Source organism: Sus scrofa, chromosome X (assembly GCF_000003025.6).
Source record: "Sus scrofa isolate TJ Tabasco breed Duroc chromosome X, Sscrofa11.1, whole genome shotgun sequence".
NCBI classification, from domain to species: Eukaryota; Metazoa; Chordata; class Mammalia; order Artiodactyla; family Suidae; genus Sus; species Sus scrofa.
The window spans coordinates 51,954,629-51,974,450 of NC_010461.5; the positions used below are offsets into that span (position 1 = coordinate 51,954,629).

General features: G+C 42.2%; 1 protein-coding gene across 2 annotated transcripts in view; it reads left to right on the top strand.

Moving 5' to 3' along the window:
• Positions 1-13,046, top strand: part of MSN (moesin) — a 123,478-nt gene extending 110,432 nt beyond the window's left edge. Inside the window, exons 5-13 of one of the 2 annotated variants that reach the window (XM_013986219.2) lie at positions 1,040-1,123; positions 1,842-1,988; positions 3,002-3,098; positions 4,985-5,148; positions 7,554-7,684; positions 7,943-8,103; positions 9,686-9,778; positions 10,023-10,247; positions 10,823-13,046. In XM_013986219.2, coding sequence (XP_013841673.1) covers positions 1,040-1,123; positions 1,842-1,988; positions 3,002-3,098; positions 4,985-5,148; positions 7,554-7,684; positions 7,943-8,103; positions 9,686-9,778; positions 10,023-10,247; positions 10,823-10,987 — 1,267 coding nt within the window. In that variant the 3' untranslated portion in view covers positions 10,988-13,046. 2 annotated transcript variants of the gene reach the window in all.

Below are 19,822 nucleotides of genomic sequence, written 5' to 3' on the forward strand. Positions count from 1 at the left end.
TTCTCAATCCTCTTCACTGATTTAAACCTCTGATATTAGAGGCTCATAGAAGTGAGAAAAATACTCAAGCCAGGGATGTGGGGAGTTCAAACGGTCTTTCAATATGGATTACCAGCGTACAGAGCTTTCTGCTTTTGTAAACTTCAAAAGTGAACATTCTCAAACACTCATTATTTTTGTTTTGGCATCACAACAACACAACAAAATGAATAAGGCAGGCATTATCCTTATTTTCTGGCTAAGGAAATAGAGCTACAGAGGTGTTCACTCTGACCTGCTCAATCTGCCACAACTCATTTGAGATAACCTGGAATCCTAGTCCCTGATTTTTTTTAACCCTACTGCATCCAATTGCTATTTTTATAGGCTTTTAGATTGGAAGGGAAAGTTCTGTTTCAGTCTGGTAATCTCAGTCCCAGTGGAGCTGTGACAAATGTACAACTCACCTGAAAGTATTTAGGGGTAGCGGTTGTGCCCTGGGACTGACTCTACCTGCCATGATGTCTGAGATAGCATATTTAAAGCAAGCCTTATTTATGATCTAGCAGATCTGGGACATTAAGCCTCTTTGTTTCCCTCAAAGCCATTTGGGCTCATTTCTCTGTTCTGTAGCCATAGGCTATGATCTCTTCGCTGAGCAATAGTCTCACAAATGCAAACTATTGGTCCCACAAAGATCTACAAGAGGGTGTACATGTCTCTGTGAGACCCATTCCAAGTCTTAGTACCACAAGTCAGCACAGACTGTTGATATGTTATTGCCCTGATTGGGGACCATGGCATATTAATGGATTTTCTGGCTAAAGGTAGAAAGGAAGGTGTTCCCATTGTCTTTCTTGGTCACACATTCTGTATTTCTCCTAACCCTTAGGTACTTACCTATGTCTAATTAATACCACCTGCTGTAATTTCAGTCTGCTTCAGTGCAAAGACCTCACATTCTTTTTGCTTCTTAGCCCTTAGATAGCTAAGTAGACTTCTGTTTATCCCTGCATTGGACTTTGTGCTTGAAACTACTCACGACATATTATCTTTCCAGGGTCCTGGAGCAGCACAAACTCAACAAAGACCAGTGGGAGGAGCGGATCCAGGTGTGGCATGAGGAACACAGAGGCATGCTCAGGTGAGTTCTTCCTAGCAACTGTGGGTTCTACTGCCCTTGTAGAGAGAATAAGGGTTGGTTTTGGGGAAAGAAGAGCCAGAGGGCTAGGAACACTGGAGTTTATTGGAGAGGGACAGGAAAGTAGTTTATAGGGGAAATTAGAGATGGAAGACAAAGCAGGACCATTATAAAGCAGTACTTTTTGTGAATGATGGAACTGATAGCCCAGACAGTTTTGACCATAGCCCAGACAGTTTTGACCATAAAGAGGTGGAAGGGATCTCAGGATCCCTAGGGAGCTTCTGAGCCACCAAGGGGTCCTCTCTGAGAATGAAATGAGAATAATTTCATTATTAAGCTCTATAAACATGGCAAACTATTTGGGTGTTGTTTAGTTGAGAAACAGAGCATATCATTTTGCCGTGATTACCTCATCTGGGCTCTGCTAGGAATGTGCCTGTGTAAGAGGCTTCTATGATAGTTAATATATCACAGGCCAGCAAGAGTCAGCCTACCCTTATTCCCCTTGGGAACCTCAGAACTTAGGTTCCTATTAGCATGTTTTGGCAAAAGTCATGTTGTGTTTTGTTCACCATCATCTGCCCACCTTCTATTATCTTTCCCACCCCTAATGGCAAGAGTCTTGTTGGGCGTACAGAACAAGTAGGCTTTCTATCTCCCTGGGTCTAATTCATAGTCTTCCCTTGATAACAGCCCCCACCCCCACTTTGTTGTTTAGGGAGGATGCTGTCTTGGAGTATCTGAAGATTGCTCAGGATCTGGAGATGTATGGTGTGAACTACTTCAGCATCAAGAACAAGAAAGGCTCAGAGCTGTGGCTGGGGGTGGATGCCCTGGGTCTCAACATCTATGAACAGAATGACAGGTATAGCTCATAGTTCTCTTAAGTTTTGTGGGGCACTTTGACACCAAGGGCTTACCATAGTGTAGCATTGTACTTCCTGGGTCCCACTTGTGTAGTTCTTTTTCTACCTAGGTTAGATTAGCTCAGATGATGGCACAACCTCCCTCAAGCGTCTAAATCTTTTACTGACTAGATTTGTACTGTCCGCTATGGTAGCTTCTATTGAGCACTTGAAACATGGCTGCTTTGAATTGAGATGTGCTATAAAGTGTAAACTACACTGGCCTTTGAAGACAGTATGAAAAATAGAATGTAAAATGTCTCATTAATATTTTTAAAATATTGATTTACACATTCAAATGTAGTATTTTAGGTATACTAGGCTAAATGAACTGTTATTATAGTTAACTCCACCTATTTCTTTTTACTTATTTTCACTAGGCTACTAGAAAACTTAAAATTACATATGTGGCTCTCATTATATTTTTTTTTGGTTAGCTCTAGAACCTACCTTATCAGGATTTGTAATTAACCTCATTTCCATATGGTTATTAAGTGTCATTTGGCCATATAATCCCTCTCACTAAAGCCTTCTCTCACTTGCTTATTTTTTCTCATTGGTCTGCTGCTTGATGAGGATGGAGATCAATAGATTATTGTTCTGTGTAAATTACGAATCTGAAACTCATCGTTTACCTTTGCCCAACCTTTACAACCTTGAGTAGAAGAGTTCCAGTTAAGTCGGGCTGGGGATTCTTATGAGAGATTGCTGCAAGGTCCATACCTTAACAAAGAGTACAATAAAACAAGTCTCAGCCATTGGAACAAGGGACATGTTCATTGTGCTATCAGGAAGTCCTTTGTGTACCCACAATGCTGGCAACTGACCTGGTGGCATGTGATGACACAGGCTGAGCTAGCAATGAATATGTCTCCTTAAGGGAGAAGTTGGAGGTGGGGAGGGCAAGGCACCAACCCTCTCTATCCTTTTTGTCTTGCCCTTGTCCTTATGTTCTTGATCTCCATTTCTACAGACTGACTCCTAAGATAGGCTTCCCTTGGAGTGAAATCAGGAACATCTCTTTCAATGACAAGAAATTTGTCATCAAGCCCATTGACAAAAAAGCCCCGGTAAGTTACTCCTCCCACTGGCCAAGACAGGTACCTGCCAAGTCCTGGATAATGCTAGAAGCAATAATGTCATTCTGTTTTTATCTCTCTTTTCTGACTTTTGGTTATGGGTGGGAATAGAAGACACAAAAGGTGATGACGGTGAAAGGGGATGTTGATGCCAAGAAATGTAAGTGATACTATCCTGCTACCTGTGTTTCAGGAGAAGAATCATGAATGAGGGAGAGATCTATAGGCAGTCTAAGTACTGCCTCTTAGCCATTGTCTTTTTTTCTGCCCTGAGGCTCTGACATAGAAACAGAGAATATATCTTATCTTTTAAAGCCTCTAGGCCCTAGAAAGTAGAAACTGCTTAGGTACTTGATTTATCTTCAGTTGTGGAGAAGTCCAGATCTGAAGATGATCCTCCAGATGGTTTTTTTTTGTTGTTGTTATTATAACTTTGCTGCTGTCCTCTCAAGACTTCTCTCTAGAGCAATCCAAAAACAAGAAAGTGCTTTGGGTCCAGTCATTCCTCTAACATGCTTGTCATACCTGTCACCTACTCAGTTCCTGTGGCTGATAAGACTGGAAGGCTGGTGATTATAAATAGGATAGAAAACTGAGATGAAAGTTTCCTCTTTTTTTTTTCATTGTTGCATATTGTATTTTATTTGTTTTTTATTTATTTATTTTTTTTCCACTGTACAGCATGGGGACCAAGTTACACATACATGTATACATACTTTTTCCTCCCATTGTTGTGTTTCAATGTAAGTATCTAGACATAGTTCTCAATGCTACACAGCAAGATCTCATTGTAAATCCATTCCAAGAGCAATAGGTTTCCTCTTTTGATGTACCTCATGTCCAACAAGGGCCAATGACCATGTTGAACCAGACTCTTCTCGTGAGGCTTCAGCCTTTCTTCTCCAGCTCTGAGGTCTCTGAACTTGCTCTGCTAGGCACTTTCTATATGTTGTCTCCTTAAACCCTTGATGACATTGTCTGGTAGGTAGTAACATACTTACTTTATAAGTGATGACCTTGAGTTTCGGAGGGATGGAGTGATTTGCCCAATATCACAAAGCTTAAAATGATAGACCTGAGATTTATATCAAGGTCATTTGACATCTAGAGCTTGTGCTCCTTCCATTGCACCTCAAGCGATGTGAGACAGTAGCAGTTTGGGTTCAGTGGCAAAGGAGCTGGTGGTTAGCCCATCTTCTGGTGACACTGGTCCAGTGGTATTTATAGTAAACTCAAACTCAATGGATTTTCTTGTGTGTGTGTGTGTTTTTTTTTTTTTTTTCTCTGCTGCTATGCTCAACTTTCATCAGAGAAAGGTAAGTAACAAAGCCAGCTGAGATCAAGGGCTTATTTTAAAAAATAGCAACCAGGATAATTGATGTTCAGAAGATTTACATATTCATGTATATATTTACAACCTGCCAAACAGGATTTACGGACTAGGTCTAGGATATGTTTTTAGGAGATTATAGAACCAGTCCAGCCCATCCGTATCACATTCACCAGGGTATTGTGCAGGAATTCTTAGGCCTTAAGAGAGACCCCTGAGACCCAGAAGGATATCTAATTAGCAGGTAAAGTCAGTTTATATCATCTGGATTGAGGGTATTTTAGGATTCTTTTCATAAGCAGAGATTGAAAGTATTTGTGGCTTGGTGGAAAGAGCACTAGTTTCAGAGTCAAGAAACCTGAGTTCTAGTCCTGGGTCTGCCACTAATCTGCAATCTGACCCTGGGCAAGTCACTTCACCACTCTGATAATTAGTCTTCCCATCTATAACATGATTTTCCAGTGCTTTTGGACTTAGCTTTTCAGAAGGCAGAAGCCCAGCTTCAACTATCCCTCTAAACTTTTTCTGACTGATGGTTTTCCATCAGGACTTTGTCTTCTATGCTCCTCGGCTGCGAATTAACAAGCGAATCTTGGCTCTCTGCATGGGGAACCATGAGTTATACATGCGCCGCCGCAAGCCTGACACCATTGAGGTGCAGCAGATGAAGGCACAGGCCCGGGAGGAGAAGCACCAGAAGCAGATGGAGCGGTAGGTATTGTGGTACTGAAGTAGGGGCTGGGACTATGACAAAGAAGCCTCTCAAGGTGCTAAGCCTGCTTAAGGCAGGGTATGAAGCTATCCTGTTCTAGAGGAGAGAGAACTGTACAGGGATGACACCTCCTCCATTAAGTCTCAGGCATCACCATCCCCAGGAAGCAGACATTAAAACCCTAGGATTTCAGAGAGGAGCATTTCATAATTCCCCATTATCTATGACCCTCATGCCACTGTTCTTCTAGGTGGACTCTGGGTTGCTCTGGGCTACCTTATCAGTATAGTAGCAGTAGCAGAAGGCTCCATGCACATTTAAACCTGAATTCTTTAGAGCTCTTTGAGTGAAATTGGACAGAGCCAGAATTTTCCCTACAAAACCCTTATGCACTGTAGCCCCTTGCTGCTCAAAGTGCATCAAGGGTCAGCAACATCAGCATAAACTTTGGAACTTTTTAGAAATGTAGTATCTGAGACCTACCCCAAACCTACTGATTCAAAATCTGCATCTTAAGATCCTAGTCGGCCATTTCTTCAAAGAAGATATGCAAATACCCAGCAGGCACATGAAAACACCCTTAGTCATTAGGGAAATGCAAATTAAAACCATAGTAAGGTACCACTTCGTATTCACTAATATGGATATAATAAATGAAAACAAAAAATAACAACTGTTAGCAAGGGTGTGGAGAAATTAAAACTCATTTTCATCACTATTGGGAATGTAAAATGGTTCAGCTGCTATAGAAAGTTAAGTGTAGAATTACTATATAATTCCACAATTCTACTCCTAGATATATACTGAAAATAATTGAAAACAGGTGTTCAAACATGCACATGCACACACATATTCATAGCAGTGTGATTCCCAATAGCCAAAAGATGGAAATGGTCCAAATGTCCATCAGTGAGTGAATGGACAAATAAACTGTGCAGCTATCCAATGGAATATATTATTCAGCCATTAAAAAGAATGAAGTACTGATACATACTAAAAGTAGTAAATCTCTAAAACCTTATACTAAGTGAAATAAACCATACACAAAAAATCACATATTGTATTATTTCATTTATATGAAATATCCAGAATAGACAAATTTGTAGAGACAGAAGGCAGATTTGTGGTTGTCAGGGGTTGGGGGAGGGGAGATGTGGAGAAACTGCTTAATGGGCATGGGGTTTTACTTTGCAGTGATGAAAGTGTTTTAGAACTAATAGAGGTGTGGCTATACAACATTGTGAATGTATTAAATCTCTGAATTATTTTCTTTAAAATGGCTAATTTTATATTACACAAATTTCGACTCTAAGTTATTTAAAAAATAAGATCCCAGATGATCCCTGTGCATGTTAAGGTTTAAGAGCACTATTCTAGTAGGTTCTTTGTCATAAAGAGTTTGGAACCTCAGGAGGCTTTTAGTCTAGTAGACTGGAAAATGATTCCATGTATGTGAGGTTAGACACCGGGATTCACATTTATTCAGGAAAAAAATGAGATTGGGGGAAGTTTATAAAACTGGATCTGGCAGGAACTTATCCTCAAGGACCTTACAGTCTAGTAGGAGAAAGGGGAAAAAAGAGTATATATGTAACTGTTCAAGGTATAAATGCTACATCATTTATTCACTCAATGAATATTTAAACAATGAAAAAACAGACAAAAATTTCTGCTCCCATGAAGCTGTCATTCTAATGGGAAGAGACAGATCAAATAAGCATATTATACACTTTGTGACATGATGAGAAGTACTATGGATAAAAAAATAATAGTGGGGAGGGATATGGAGAAAGATAGGTCATGATTCTGAGTATTCAGAAAGAGAAAAGACATCTAGCCAAGGGAGAGAATAAGGCCTCCAAGAAGAGGTGCTGGGGCAAGAAAAACCAAGTACTTATTCTAGATTTACAACAAATTTTGTGGAAAAGGAGCCTAGAGATGGGCTTCAGAGTACAGGCAGAGGACTGCTGTCCTAGCCATAGAGATCACCAGACTTGAAGCAAAGTATCCAAACACAGAGCCCAAACTTGTCTACTTTTAATTCCATGAGTTAAACAGGGCAAGACTTATTAGGACATTTTATAAATAGAGGTACTGAGAATAAGCGCAAAGAATTGAAGTTGCTAAAGTTAGCCACTGGTTATCTACTGGGTGGCAGAGCTGAGGGTCCAGGTTGGATCTTCTGATTTGGGGACAAACTGACAGGGCCCTGAGCATACTGGCCCCTGTAGGGCTATGATGTGAGGGCAAGGATGTAGAGAGAAAGGAGAGCAGTCTTGCCTCTCAAGCCCTGAGTGTATTGGAAAAGTGGGGACTGAAGGGCCAGGGCCAGGGAGCCTTGAGTATGCCAAAGCTTCCTTGTGGCCTTACTATCCTGTTCCATCCCTTTTTCCTTCTTTCATAGTGCTCTGCTGGAAAATGAGAAGAAGAAACGTGAGATGGCAGAAAAGGAAAAAGAGAAGATTGAACGGGAAAAGGAGGAACTGATGGAGAGGCTGAAGCAGATTGAGGAACAGACTAAGAAGGCTCAGCAAGGTGAGGCTTGGAGTCACCTTGGAGACTGGGTTTTCCCAGAGTCCGAGTCTATGAGCTAGAAGCCCTGTCTGAGATACAGACAGACCCAGACCATATATTCCAGATGTGGCTAGAGAATAGAGGGAGGATGGGGCAAGAGGAAGAGTACCTAGAGCTTTCTTCCAGCTGTGCCCTGGTGTGAAGCATTCCTAGGAAGGAAGCTAGCTGTCCTTTCTTGATCTCTGTACTCTTCACCACCATTCCCTCTCCTCTTCCCAGAACTGGAAGAACAGACCCGCAGGGCCCTGGAACTTGAACAGGAACGGAAGCGTGCCCAGAGTGAGGCTGAAAAACTGGCCAAAGAGCGTCAGGAAGCTGAAGAAGCCAAGGAGGCCCTGTTGAAGGCCTCCCGGGACCAGAAGAAGACCCAGGAACAGCTGGTAAAGCTACAAAATGGGCTGAGATTATAGGACATGTGTTTTCTCTGTTTGCCTATCACAGCTACCTCTGCTTGTGGGACTGGCTTTTTCCAACAGAGTACCTCTCTGCAGGCTTCCAGCAGATAGCTCCTTCAGAAGCAAGCTGAGAAGTCACTTTGAAAACAGTCTACCCTAACCCTTACTTTTATTCTACTTTCTTAGCAATTGGGAAATCTGAGCTGATGACCTGACAGAGGAGAGAGGGAAGAAGTAAAGGGATTCACACTTGATTGTCTAGCTGTGTGTGTTATAAGCTATACTAGCAACTTTTTCCTTTTCCTTACTTTCTCATTTCCTCTTCCTAAACAACCCTATGCTATTAACCCATATGGGATAATATGCCTGGATAAAGAAATTCAGGCTCAGATAGGTTGAAGAGATCTGTCGAAGGTCACACTATTTTGACTAAGTAAGGATGACAACTCATTTCTGCCTTTGTTCTTTTTTTTTTTTGTATTTTACATACATGTGACTAATTTATTATATAACTGGAGTTTGTATGTCTTAATCCCCTTGACATATTTCACTCATCCTTCACCCACTTCCCCTCTGGCAACTATCAGAGCCATGGCTGCTGGCCTATGCCACAGCCACAGCAATGCAAGATCTGAGCTGCATCTGTGACCTACACTGCAGTTCACAGCAACACCAGATCCTTAACCCACTGAGTGAGGCCAGGGATTGAACCCTCTTCCTCATGGGTACTAGTTGGATTCGTTACCACTGAGCCACAAAAGAACTCCGCATTTCTGCCTTTCTTTTAAGGGTTTGCTTCCTCAAATCATATGTAAAACTATGTGTCTATACATTTTACAGGGGAGGAGGGTAATCATCTATACTTTTATCACAATTTCCAAGGGTTCTGTGACTCAGAGATTAAGACCCTGTGGCCCAAATTCATTGACATATGCTTTTCTCCTGTACTTTTTGGAGTCAGAGTGCAAGAAACTAAGCCCTAATTCTCAGGGGAAGACTTTGGAAGATTTTCCCAAGGTGTGAGAATGTGCGAAGCTTTATTCCCCTGTTCAAATTACTTTGTGACACTTGAGTATCATTCCTATACTTGTCCTGGGAAGAGTCTTAGTGTAGCCCTGATCACTGTAAGGTAACAGGAAAGGGTCTTCCACTTCAGGCAGCAACCCAGTGATCTTCAAAGCTTTACTGAGGCCCTAACTGTGCAGTGGGTAATACTAAGAAAGTGGAGGTGGGGGAGGGGGAGATACATATATCAAGAAAGAGGGAGAGGGAGAAGGAGAGATAAGGAAGAGGGAGAGATGAGGAAGAATCACAGATGTCATGTTTGCCTTCAGGTCTGTAGTCTAGGTGGGGAGGAAATAATTTGGAGTTAATAGGGTGTTGTAGTAGATCTGAGAATGAGTGTTCCTCTGGGCCTCCTAGAGGAGGTTTGGTACAAAAAGCCCCCAGAACAGCAAGCAAGTGGAGAAGCAGATTCCCTGTTAGTTTGCAGGGCAGCTGGGGTTTAAGATACCTGGCCCTGAGGACTAGAAGGCCCACCTCTCATAAGCTTTCAATTTATCCATAGGCCTTGGAAATGGCCGAGCTGACAGCTCGGATCTCCCAGCTGGAGATGGCCCGACAGAAGAAGGAGAGTGAGGCTGCGGAATGGCAGCAGAAGGTAAGATACAGTGCCCAGGGTAAAGCAGTGTGGGACGGGGTACCATATGCATAAGTTCCAGTACCCTGGGGAAATTGGTACAGTTACTCCTATTATAGAGCCAAGGAGACTCAGGATCAGGTAGACAAAGTGACTTGGCCTACCTGGTGTCTGCTTCCTGCTGGACAATTCTAGGCACATGTAGGGATGCTGAAAATTAGCCTGGTGTGACTGCCAGTCCTTTTCTTCCTCTGTTATTGGACAGGCTCAGATGGTACAAGAAGACTTGGAGAAGACTCGTGCAGAGCTGAAGACTGCCATGAGCACGCCTCATGTGGCAGAGCCTGCTGAGAATGATCAGGATGAGCAGGATGAAAATGGGGCAGAGGCCAGTGCCGACTTGCGGGCTGATGCCATGGCCAAGGACCGCAGTGAGGAAGAACGCACCACTGAGGCAGAGAAGAATGAGCGTGTGCAGAAGCACCTAAAGGTACATAGGCAGAGCCAAAGGGTCATGGAGACCATGTGTATTGACTTAGTAGCCCATGGCCTTCTTTAGATCATCCTGGGCAGACGGGTAGAGGAGCCTGCTTCAGTGCTTTGTTGAGAGCTTTAAGGCCAGACCTCTCACTTATCAGTCAGACCCTGAACAACCTTTTTTTCCCCCATCCTCTACCCATACTCCATTTACATCTTATATTCATAAAAAATTTAGTTGACACAGAATATTTGATATATTGTTCTATACCAATTATCAATTTGTCTACTAAGTTTGTGCTTTTTCGTTTTATTCTTGCACCACTGCAGTTTTAACAGGGCTGGAAATGGCTTTCAAAAATATGTGGTGTGTGTTTGTAAAGAGGGAGCAGTTGTAGAGGGGTGGAGCGAGAGAGAGGTGGGAGAGAGGGAGGGAGGGAAGGAGGGAGAGAGGAAGGAAGGAAGAAAAGAGGGAAGGAAAGAATGAATAAAGGAAGGAAGAAAATAAATCAGGAAATAAATTTGGTTATTAAAGGGAGGTAAAATTAGAGGAAGCCATTAACTCATCATCCCCTTGCACCCTCACAGGCCCTTACTTCAGAGCTGGCCAATGCCCGCGATGAATCCAAGAAGACTGCTAATGACATGATCCATGCTGAAAACATGCGACTGGGTCGAGACAAATACAAGACCCTCCGTCAGATCCGGCAGGGCAATACCAAGCAGCGCATTGATGAGTTTGAGTCCATGTAATGGGCACTCAGCCTCTAGAGACCCCTCTTCCCTTCTTACTTGACCCCACACACTCCTACACTCTTGCCTAACTCACACTGCGCTGGAGCCACTAACTAGAGCAGCCCTGGAGTCAAGCAGCCAAGCATTCAGTGCAGCCATGGGACCAAACCTAGCCCCTCAGCCCTCACTCACTTCCCTAGGCAGACAGATGGCCCACTATGGTGCCAATGGGACCCTCTTTTTCCTCTGTCCTGTTCTATCTAGCTTGCTAGAAGAGATCACTTTCCCAGCTCAGAGGCACCTCCCACTTCATTTGGAAAATACCTCCACACTTACTATTGCTCTGCAGGAGTCGAGTATGGGTAGGTTGAAAACTGGCCCCCACCCGTGACACCACTGCCTTCCTCTTCATGGTCCTGTGACTTATAGAATTGGAATATCACAGGGTTTAGGGAGGGAGGCAGGGCCCTGGCTATATGCTGTAGGATGTCAACTACCCTAGGATTAGGCATACCAATGTCCATTCCTTCTAGAGTTATTTAGGCTTTTTTAATGATTGGAGGCTAAAAAAATGTTAAGTTTTTCTTTTTTCTACCTCCCAGATTAGGCCTGTTATAAAACTTGTTCCCAATAAGCCTTGTCCCTGAATTCAGGGACTCAGCTTCTCCTCAGGGTGAGATGGGGGATACAGTGCCTTTTAAGAGGCTTCACCAACATCCTAGAAAGCCACTGGCCCTTCTGTTCAGGCAAGACTGGGTAGAAGATCTGCCCCAGTACCTTGGGAGCCTAGGCTTATTTCGAGTGAGCTCTATGGGAAGAGTTATTCCTTACTTATTATTCTGGGTTCCTCTTCCTTTCTTGGGATCTGCCCCTCCCTACTCCAATTCCCAAATCTTCTCACAGTAGAACAGTAGGGATGATTACCCCAAAACCTAGCCAGCTCCCTCTAGGACCCTTGTAAAAGGGAGGAAATATTCACATGGTTTCAGTATTTTCCCTGCCAGGGGTCCCAGACCTCTTCTTCCTTCAGAGCTACTCGGGCCATGGCTCCTGCTTCATGGCCATCAAGGCCTTGGTTTGGTGAGCCCTGGAACTTAATGCCATTTGGCTCAATTGGTGAATAGATGGAAGAAGCTGAGTGTGTAGAGAGAAGCCTATGACCCATATCCTACAGTTTACTTGACCCCACTTTGGCACCTAATAGCCCCTTCCCATCACCTCTCTTCATGGTGATGACCGAGTCCTGCCTATGTTTAACAAACCTCTAATACAGGTCTTGCCAACAATTGTGCTGTCCCTTGGAGTTGTAAACCAGAGAGCTGTTAGGGGCTCTGGCCTGGTCCCTTTCACACCCCAACCCCTTTTTCTCAACCTAGGCGCAGCTTCCTCCTCTTGTCTGTCTCATGTGTGCTCTTTTTCTACCAGTATTATATATTTTAGTTGCATCTAACTCAATATTGATTATGTGTTTCTTGCTAATGAACCTTTAGAAGATATTAGTCTTGAGACAGGATCATTTGGCCTCATTCCCTTACCACCCCTATACGTGGGAAACATACTATATTGTAAAAGAATATTTTGCCAGAAACATTAATGTTAAGAAGCTTTCAGTATTAGTGATATCACCTGTCACTATAGGTCATACAGTCCTTTTTTTAAAGTACTTGGTATTTAGTTTTATTGTTCTTTTTTTGCCTTCTCCCCAGAGTTAATTCCCTAAGGGGCCCTACTGTCCTTCCATGAAGTGCCCCTAGCCCAAAGCCCATGGCTTTGATCTCTCCCTCTCCTTGCCTCCTGCTTGACCTTGGGGAGTCATGTGCATTGCTGTGAATTATATTGACACTCTTGCTAATATGCCCTATATTGGCTAAATTCAAACCTGGAATTGTGGGGCAATCTAGCTGCCTTAAGGGCAGTATTCCCCCTACCCCACCCCAGGGAAATTGGGAAGAAAGGTTAGATTTTATATTCAGGGTTTTTGTGTGTATTTTTGGGTTTTTAAAATTTGTTTTTGGAGGGGTTTATGCTTAACCCATGTTCTGTTTCAGTGCCAATAAAATCGAGGAAGAGTTCACTATGACTTGATCTTTCTTTGTGGCATGAGAGGGTGGCTATAAGATACTTCTCTGTAATTTCCAGTTTATGGACCACTTTTCCATCCCTGGTATTGTTTCATTCTCACTTCAGTCTTCTGGGGAGTGGGTATGACTATCCTCATTTTATAGAGGAGGGAATGGACTTGAAAGAGTAGAATAACTTCCCAAGGGCATAGGACTGTTTGACTCAATAGCCTATGCCCTTTCCATAGCCCCCAGGCCAACTTTTCCAATGTATATGGGCCTACATTGGACTATGTGATGTTCCTGGGCTTGCTTGACATTGGGGCTTTGGGGCTGCTTGTGAGGGGTGATTTATATCTCTGGACTCCTCCTGGGGTGGTCAGGTCCCGTCCTGCCTCCTTGTCAGAAAGGCCCCCAAGCTTGCTCACCTCTACCCTCACTTATTTCAGTGCCAATGAAGGTCAGAGATATTACTTTGAGCCTTGTTGCAAAAGGTAGTGGGAAGTGGAGTGTGACATGAGAATGGAGAGTTCATGTATGTACAGCTACCTTTGAGCAGTACTTTATGGTTTATAAAGCATATTAATTTTGTAGCCTAGATATGGTTATCATAATATTGTAGATGAGGGAACTGAGACACAGCTAATCCTTTTAGGCTGTCTTGGACTTGGTATACTCTGTCACTTAACAGCTCCCTTCTTGGTTTGCCAATACTTGCAAAGAAAAGTTATGTATTCTGTGTTTTAAATCCCCTTGAGGCAGTGGCTCCCAAACTTGTCTGCATATTAGAATCTTAAAGACTCCAAAGCTTAGAATATATCCTCAGATCAAACTATAATCTCTAGTAGTAGGACAAATATTTGATGATTCCAGAGTGCAGACAAATTTGGGAACCACTACTCTGAGGATATACTATTTTATCCCATTTTACAGATAAAGAAACTGAGGCCCAACAAGATGAAATAATTTGTCCAAGTTCAGAAAGATAGATGTAGTAGAGCTAGGACATGAACATATGTAATTTAGTTCACAAGCCTGTGCTCTTAACCACTACACTATATCTTTTCATTACCATTTCCACCAGGGGCCTGTGGGAGGACAGACACGGACTGGGAAGAGGAGATACAGCTGACCCTCTCTATCCATGTATTCTACATCCTCATATTAATCAACTGTGGATTGAAAATATTTGAAAAAAGAATTCTGGAAAATCCCAAAAAGCAAAACTTTTTCTATTTGAATTTGCTACATGCTGGGAACTATTTACATAGCATTTACATTTTATTAGGCATTTAAAATAATATAGAGATGATTTAAAGCATATAGGAGGATATACATAGATTATATGCAAATATTGTGCCACCTTATAAAAAGTGCTTGAGCATCTACAGATTTTGGTATCTGCAAGATTCCTGGAACCAATTCCTTGTGGATACTGAGGGATGACTTCACTTGCACAGCTTCAATTTTCAGGTAGCAAATAGAATTCTAGGGTCTTAGAACATCAGTGTAGAAAGGGGCCTTAGGAATATCTGCTAATTATAGTACCAACTGTTGTTACCTTAGGAAGTGAAGGAGTCCCAGATCCTCTCCACCTTTAACCAGAGAATTTCTGCTTTTGTATGTTTTGTATGTTGGCCTGTATATGTGCAAATAACTTTTTTTTTAAGTGGGAGACAAAAGTACTTATGCTTATAAGAAAATGGATGTGGCAGACAGGACAATGTCCCCCCCCCCCAGGTGTCCATGTTCTAATCCATAGAACATCTGAATATATTATAGTATGTGGCAAAGGGGACTTGGAGGTATGATTAAATTAAGGAGTTTAAGATAGGAAGATGATGCTGGAATATCCAGGTGTGTCCAATGTAAGTACAGGTGTCCTAAAGATGAAAGAGGGTCAGAGTCAGAATTGAAGATCCTGTTTCTGGCTTTTAAGATGGAGGAAAAGGCCATAAGCAAAGGACTGCAGGTGGCCTCTAAAAGCTGGGAAAGGCAAAGAAGCAGAATCTCCCAGAATCTCCAAAAGGAAAAGTCCTGCTGACACTTTGCTTTAAGCTCAATGAAGTTGACTGACTTCCTAAACTGTAGTGTAATATATTTGTGTTGTGCCACTGTAATATTATTATTTATTTCTCAAAACTCTGTATTTTTGAAATGACAATGTTCTAGAAATGGAGAACAGAACAGGTTACCAGGAGTTAATGAAGGGGGAAGCCTTGGAAGAAGAAGGAGGTCTGGCTATAAGAGAGCAACATGATGGATACTTGTATAGCAATACTCTGTCTTGATTGTATCAGTGTTAATATCTTGGCTGTGTTATTATACTATAGTTTTCAAGAGACTACCACTGGGGAAAACTAAGTAAAGGGCACATGAGTTCTTTTTGTGTTATTTCTTATAACTGCATGTGAATCTACAATGGTCTCAAAATAAAAAGATTTAATTTTTAAAAAGGAGGTGGTGCTGCACTTGGGTTTATATCCAAGAGCAATGAGTACTTTTTGTCCACCAGAAGACATAGCATTACTATTTGCAATAGCTCAAATCTGAAAATAACACAAATATCCATCAATTAGGGAATGGACAAAACTATAGTATATTCATATAATGGTATATTACTCAGCAATAGAAATTAAAAAAAAAAAAAAACGGCTACTGATGCATACAACAACATCTGGCATTATCTGGTACAAAAAAAGCAGACTCAAAAGAGAACATCCATAATCCATTTATATCAAGTTCTAGAACAGGTATGGTTGTCTAGAGCTTGGAAAGAAGCACAAGGAAAGCTGGCGTCATGGAAATACTGGTTTGGCTTGTCGTTCCAGGGTACAAACATGTAAAAATTCATCAAGGTGTATGTAAATTACAACTCAATAAAAAAGAAAAGCAGAGTCTCTCTGCAAAAACGTGAATATCTAAAACAATGGCTCTCAGATTTTACTGTATTATCAGAATCACTTGGTGGGCTTCTTAAAACAGATTGCTAGACTCTAGCTCCAGAGTCTCTGATTCAGTGAATCTGAAGTGGAGCCTAAGAACTTGCATTGATGCTGCTGTTCCAGGGATCATACTTGGAGAGCCACTGCTCTAGAGTCTGAAGTAGACAAATACTTTCTTGAGAGATAAGAGATTTGTATAAGTTCATACAAGCAGTCAGGCAGATACGGGTATATAAGTTGCTTCCTGACTCTTTTTGGTGGGCCTTCAAGTCCTGGGTCAGGCTTTCTCTGCCATTCAGGGGTAGTGTTCAATTTCCTGCTTTCCTATATTCCTTAATTATAATGTTTGAGCAGGAAGGGACCAGAGGGATTCCTGGATCTAATCCTTTCTCCCCCATTTTGTAGAGTGGGAAACTGAAGCCGAAGGATCAAAGGTACTTGTCTACCATTGCAATGGCAGGACTTAACCTTGAACTTTCTCTTGTATCTGCCTCAGATCTGTACACAGTTTACTATGGGGCACCTTTACTGTTTCAGCTACTTTGCTTGATCCTTTTCCTAAAGAAATCTCCCCCTCCCACACTTATGTGTTCATGCACAGGTAATGTTTCTTGAAGCCTTTAGTAAAGATCTTAAGAAAATAGGCCACACTACTTCTAGTACACATTCTGGAGCTGAAATGGAGGGCTCCAAGCCTATTACTTACTGAAATATACATTCCCTTCTTTAGGTTAGGGAGCACTCATGGCTGTTCACAATTTGACTTGTCATATCTCACACTATTCATTATCATCTATCTCCCCCCAGCACATTACATTCTAGACACAGTAGATCCTTCCCAGCCCCTTAATATCTCAGATTTGCCCATGCCTACATGGCTTTGTAATGATAATTATAACTATACTTAATATTTACTAAGTACTTCCTATATGTCAGACACTGTTCAATGTGCTTTATAGTTCTTACCTCATTATTTTCACAACATCTCTGAGGCAAGGACAGTTATCGGTGAGGAGACTAAGGCACAGAAACAAAAGTAACTTGTCCAAGTTTACCAAGCTTGCAGTGAAGAAGGCAAGATCTAAATATTTCTTGGAACCTCAAGTTCAGAATATCTAAAAAGAACATACAGAGAGAATATATTTATTCTCTATATAGTCACCCAACACTCCTTATCCTCTTACTTATTGGCACCACTATCTACTCATTTTTCCTAAATAAAAGCTTGGATATTTTTCCTTGACAATTCCCTCTGCTCTTACTATGTCCCTGTCCCCTGTCCTCCTGCCTTTCATTCTGTTCCATAAATAACTTCTTAATGCCACAACTACTTACTTCTCTTCTGGTGCTGGGACCATTGTCCTGGCCTCCTCACCAGATCTCCCATCTATCTCTCTAACCTCTGCTGCTAGTCGCCTACAAGAAACCCCTATACTGGAGTACCCGCCATGGCTCAGCAGTTAACAAATCTGACTAACATCCATGAAGATGCAGGTTGGTTCCCTGGCCTTGCTCAGTGTGTTAAAGATCTGGCATTGCGATGAGTTGTGGTGTAGGTCGTAGACATGTACGACATGTAGACATGTAAAACCTACAGATCCTGCATTACTGTGGCTGTAGCATAGGCCAAAATCTACAGCTCCAATTCAATCCCTAGCCTGGGAAGCTACATATGCTATGAGTAAGGCCCTAAGAAGACAAAAAAAAAAAAAAAAAAAAAGAAATCAAGAAAACCCTATATATTATCATTTTATTTTTTTCATATTTTAATTACTCAAATGAATTTATTACATCTAGAGTTGTATAATGATTATCACAGTCAAATTTCACAGGATTTCCATCCCACAACCCAAGCGACATCCCCACACCCCCCAAACTGTCTCCTCCAGAGACCATAAGTTTTTCAATGTCTGTGAGTCAGCATCTGTTCTGCAAAGAAGTTCAGTCTGTCCTTTTGTCAGATTCCACATGTCAGTGAAAGCATTTGATGTGGGTGTCTCATTGTATGGCTGACTTCACTTAGCATGATAATTTCTAGGTCCATCCATGTTGCTAAAAATGCTGGCATTTCGTGCCTTTTAATGGCCGAGTCATATTCCATTGTGTATATGTACCACCTCTTCTTGAGCCACTCCTCTGTCGATGGACATTTAGGTTGTTTCCATGTCTTGGCCATTGCAAATAGTGCTGCAGTGAACATCGGAGTACATGTGTCTTTGCAAGTCGTGGTTTTCTCTGGATAGATGCCCAGGAGTGGGATGGCTGGGTCAAATGGGAGTTCTATTTTTAGTTTTCTGAGGCATCTCCATACTGTTTTCCACAGTGGTTGCACCAATTGACATTCCCACCGACAGTGCACTAGGGTTCCTTTTTCTCCACACCCTCTCCAGCACTTCTTGTTTGTAGACTTTTGGATGATGGCCATTCTGGCTGGTGTAAAGTGGTACCTCATGGTGGTTTTGATTTGCATTTCTCTAACAATGACTGATGTTGAACATCTTTTCATGTGATTTTGGCCATCTGTATGTCTTCTTTGGAGAATTGTCTGTTTAGATCTTCTGCCCATTTTTTGATGGGGTTGTTTCTTGTTTTTTGGTATGGAGCTACGGAAGGTGTTTATCAATTTTGGAGATTAATCCCTTGTCCATTGATTCATTTGCAAATATTTTCTCCCGTTCTGTGGGTTGTCTTTTTGTTTTGTTTAGGGTTTCCTTTGCTGTGCGGAAACTTTTCAGTTTGATTAGGTCCCATTTGGTTATTTTTGTCTTTATTGTCGATACTCTAAGAGATGGATCTGAGAAGATGTTGCTGTCATTTTAGTCAGAGAGTGTTTGGCCTATGTTTTCCTCTAAGAGTTTTATAGTGTCTGGTCTTACACCTAGGTCTTTAATCCATTTTGAGTTTATTTTTGTGTATGGTGTTAGGGAGTGTTCTAATTTCATTCTTTTCCATGTGGCTGTCCAGTTTCCCCAGCACCACTTATTGAACAAGGTGTCCTTTCTCCATTGTATACTTTTGCCTCCTCTGTCATAGATGAGTTGGCTGTAGGTGCGTGGGTTGAAATCTGGGCTTTCTATCCTGTTCCACTGATCTATAGTTCTGTCTTTGTGCCAGTACCATACGGTTTTGATGATTGTTGCTTTGTAGAGTAGTCTGAAGTCTGGAAGCCTGATGCCTCCAGCTCCATTTTTCTTTCTCAGGATGTCTTTGGCTGCTCCGGGTCTTTTGCGCTTCCAAAGAAACTTGAAAAGATTTTGTTCGAGTTCTGTGAAAAATGTCCGTGGTAATTTGATAGGGATTGCACTGAATCTGTAGATTGCCTTAGGTAGTATAGTCATTTTGATAATATTAACTCTTCCAATCCAAGAGCATGGTATGTCTTTCCATCTATTTGTGTCATCTTTGATGTCTTTCATCAGTATCTTATAGTTTTCAGAGTACAGGTCTTTTGTCTCTTTAGGTAGGTTTCCTCCTAGGTATTTTATTCTTTTGGATGTGATGGTAAACGGCATAGATGGGACTGGCAGGACCACACCATGATGGAGGCAGACTTCCCATGGCCGGGTAGGGCTTGCCACAGTGCTTCTGATCAATGGAGCTCGTCCAGGGGGTGGAGGTTCTGGGCAACTGCTCCATGGGATTACAGCACCTCCCAAGGGCGGGTGGTGCTAGCTGGGCCACTGGGAGGCAATGGAGCACTTCCCCAGGACAGATGGGACTGGCAGGACTGCACCTTGATGGAAGCAGTTTTCCCATGGCTGGGCAGAGCTTGCCCTGGTGTTTCTGGGCCACAGAGCTCTTTAGGGGTTGGGTGTTGCTGGGTGCTGCTCCACAGGAGTGTGGCCCCT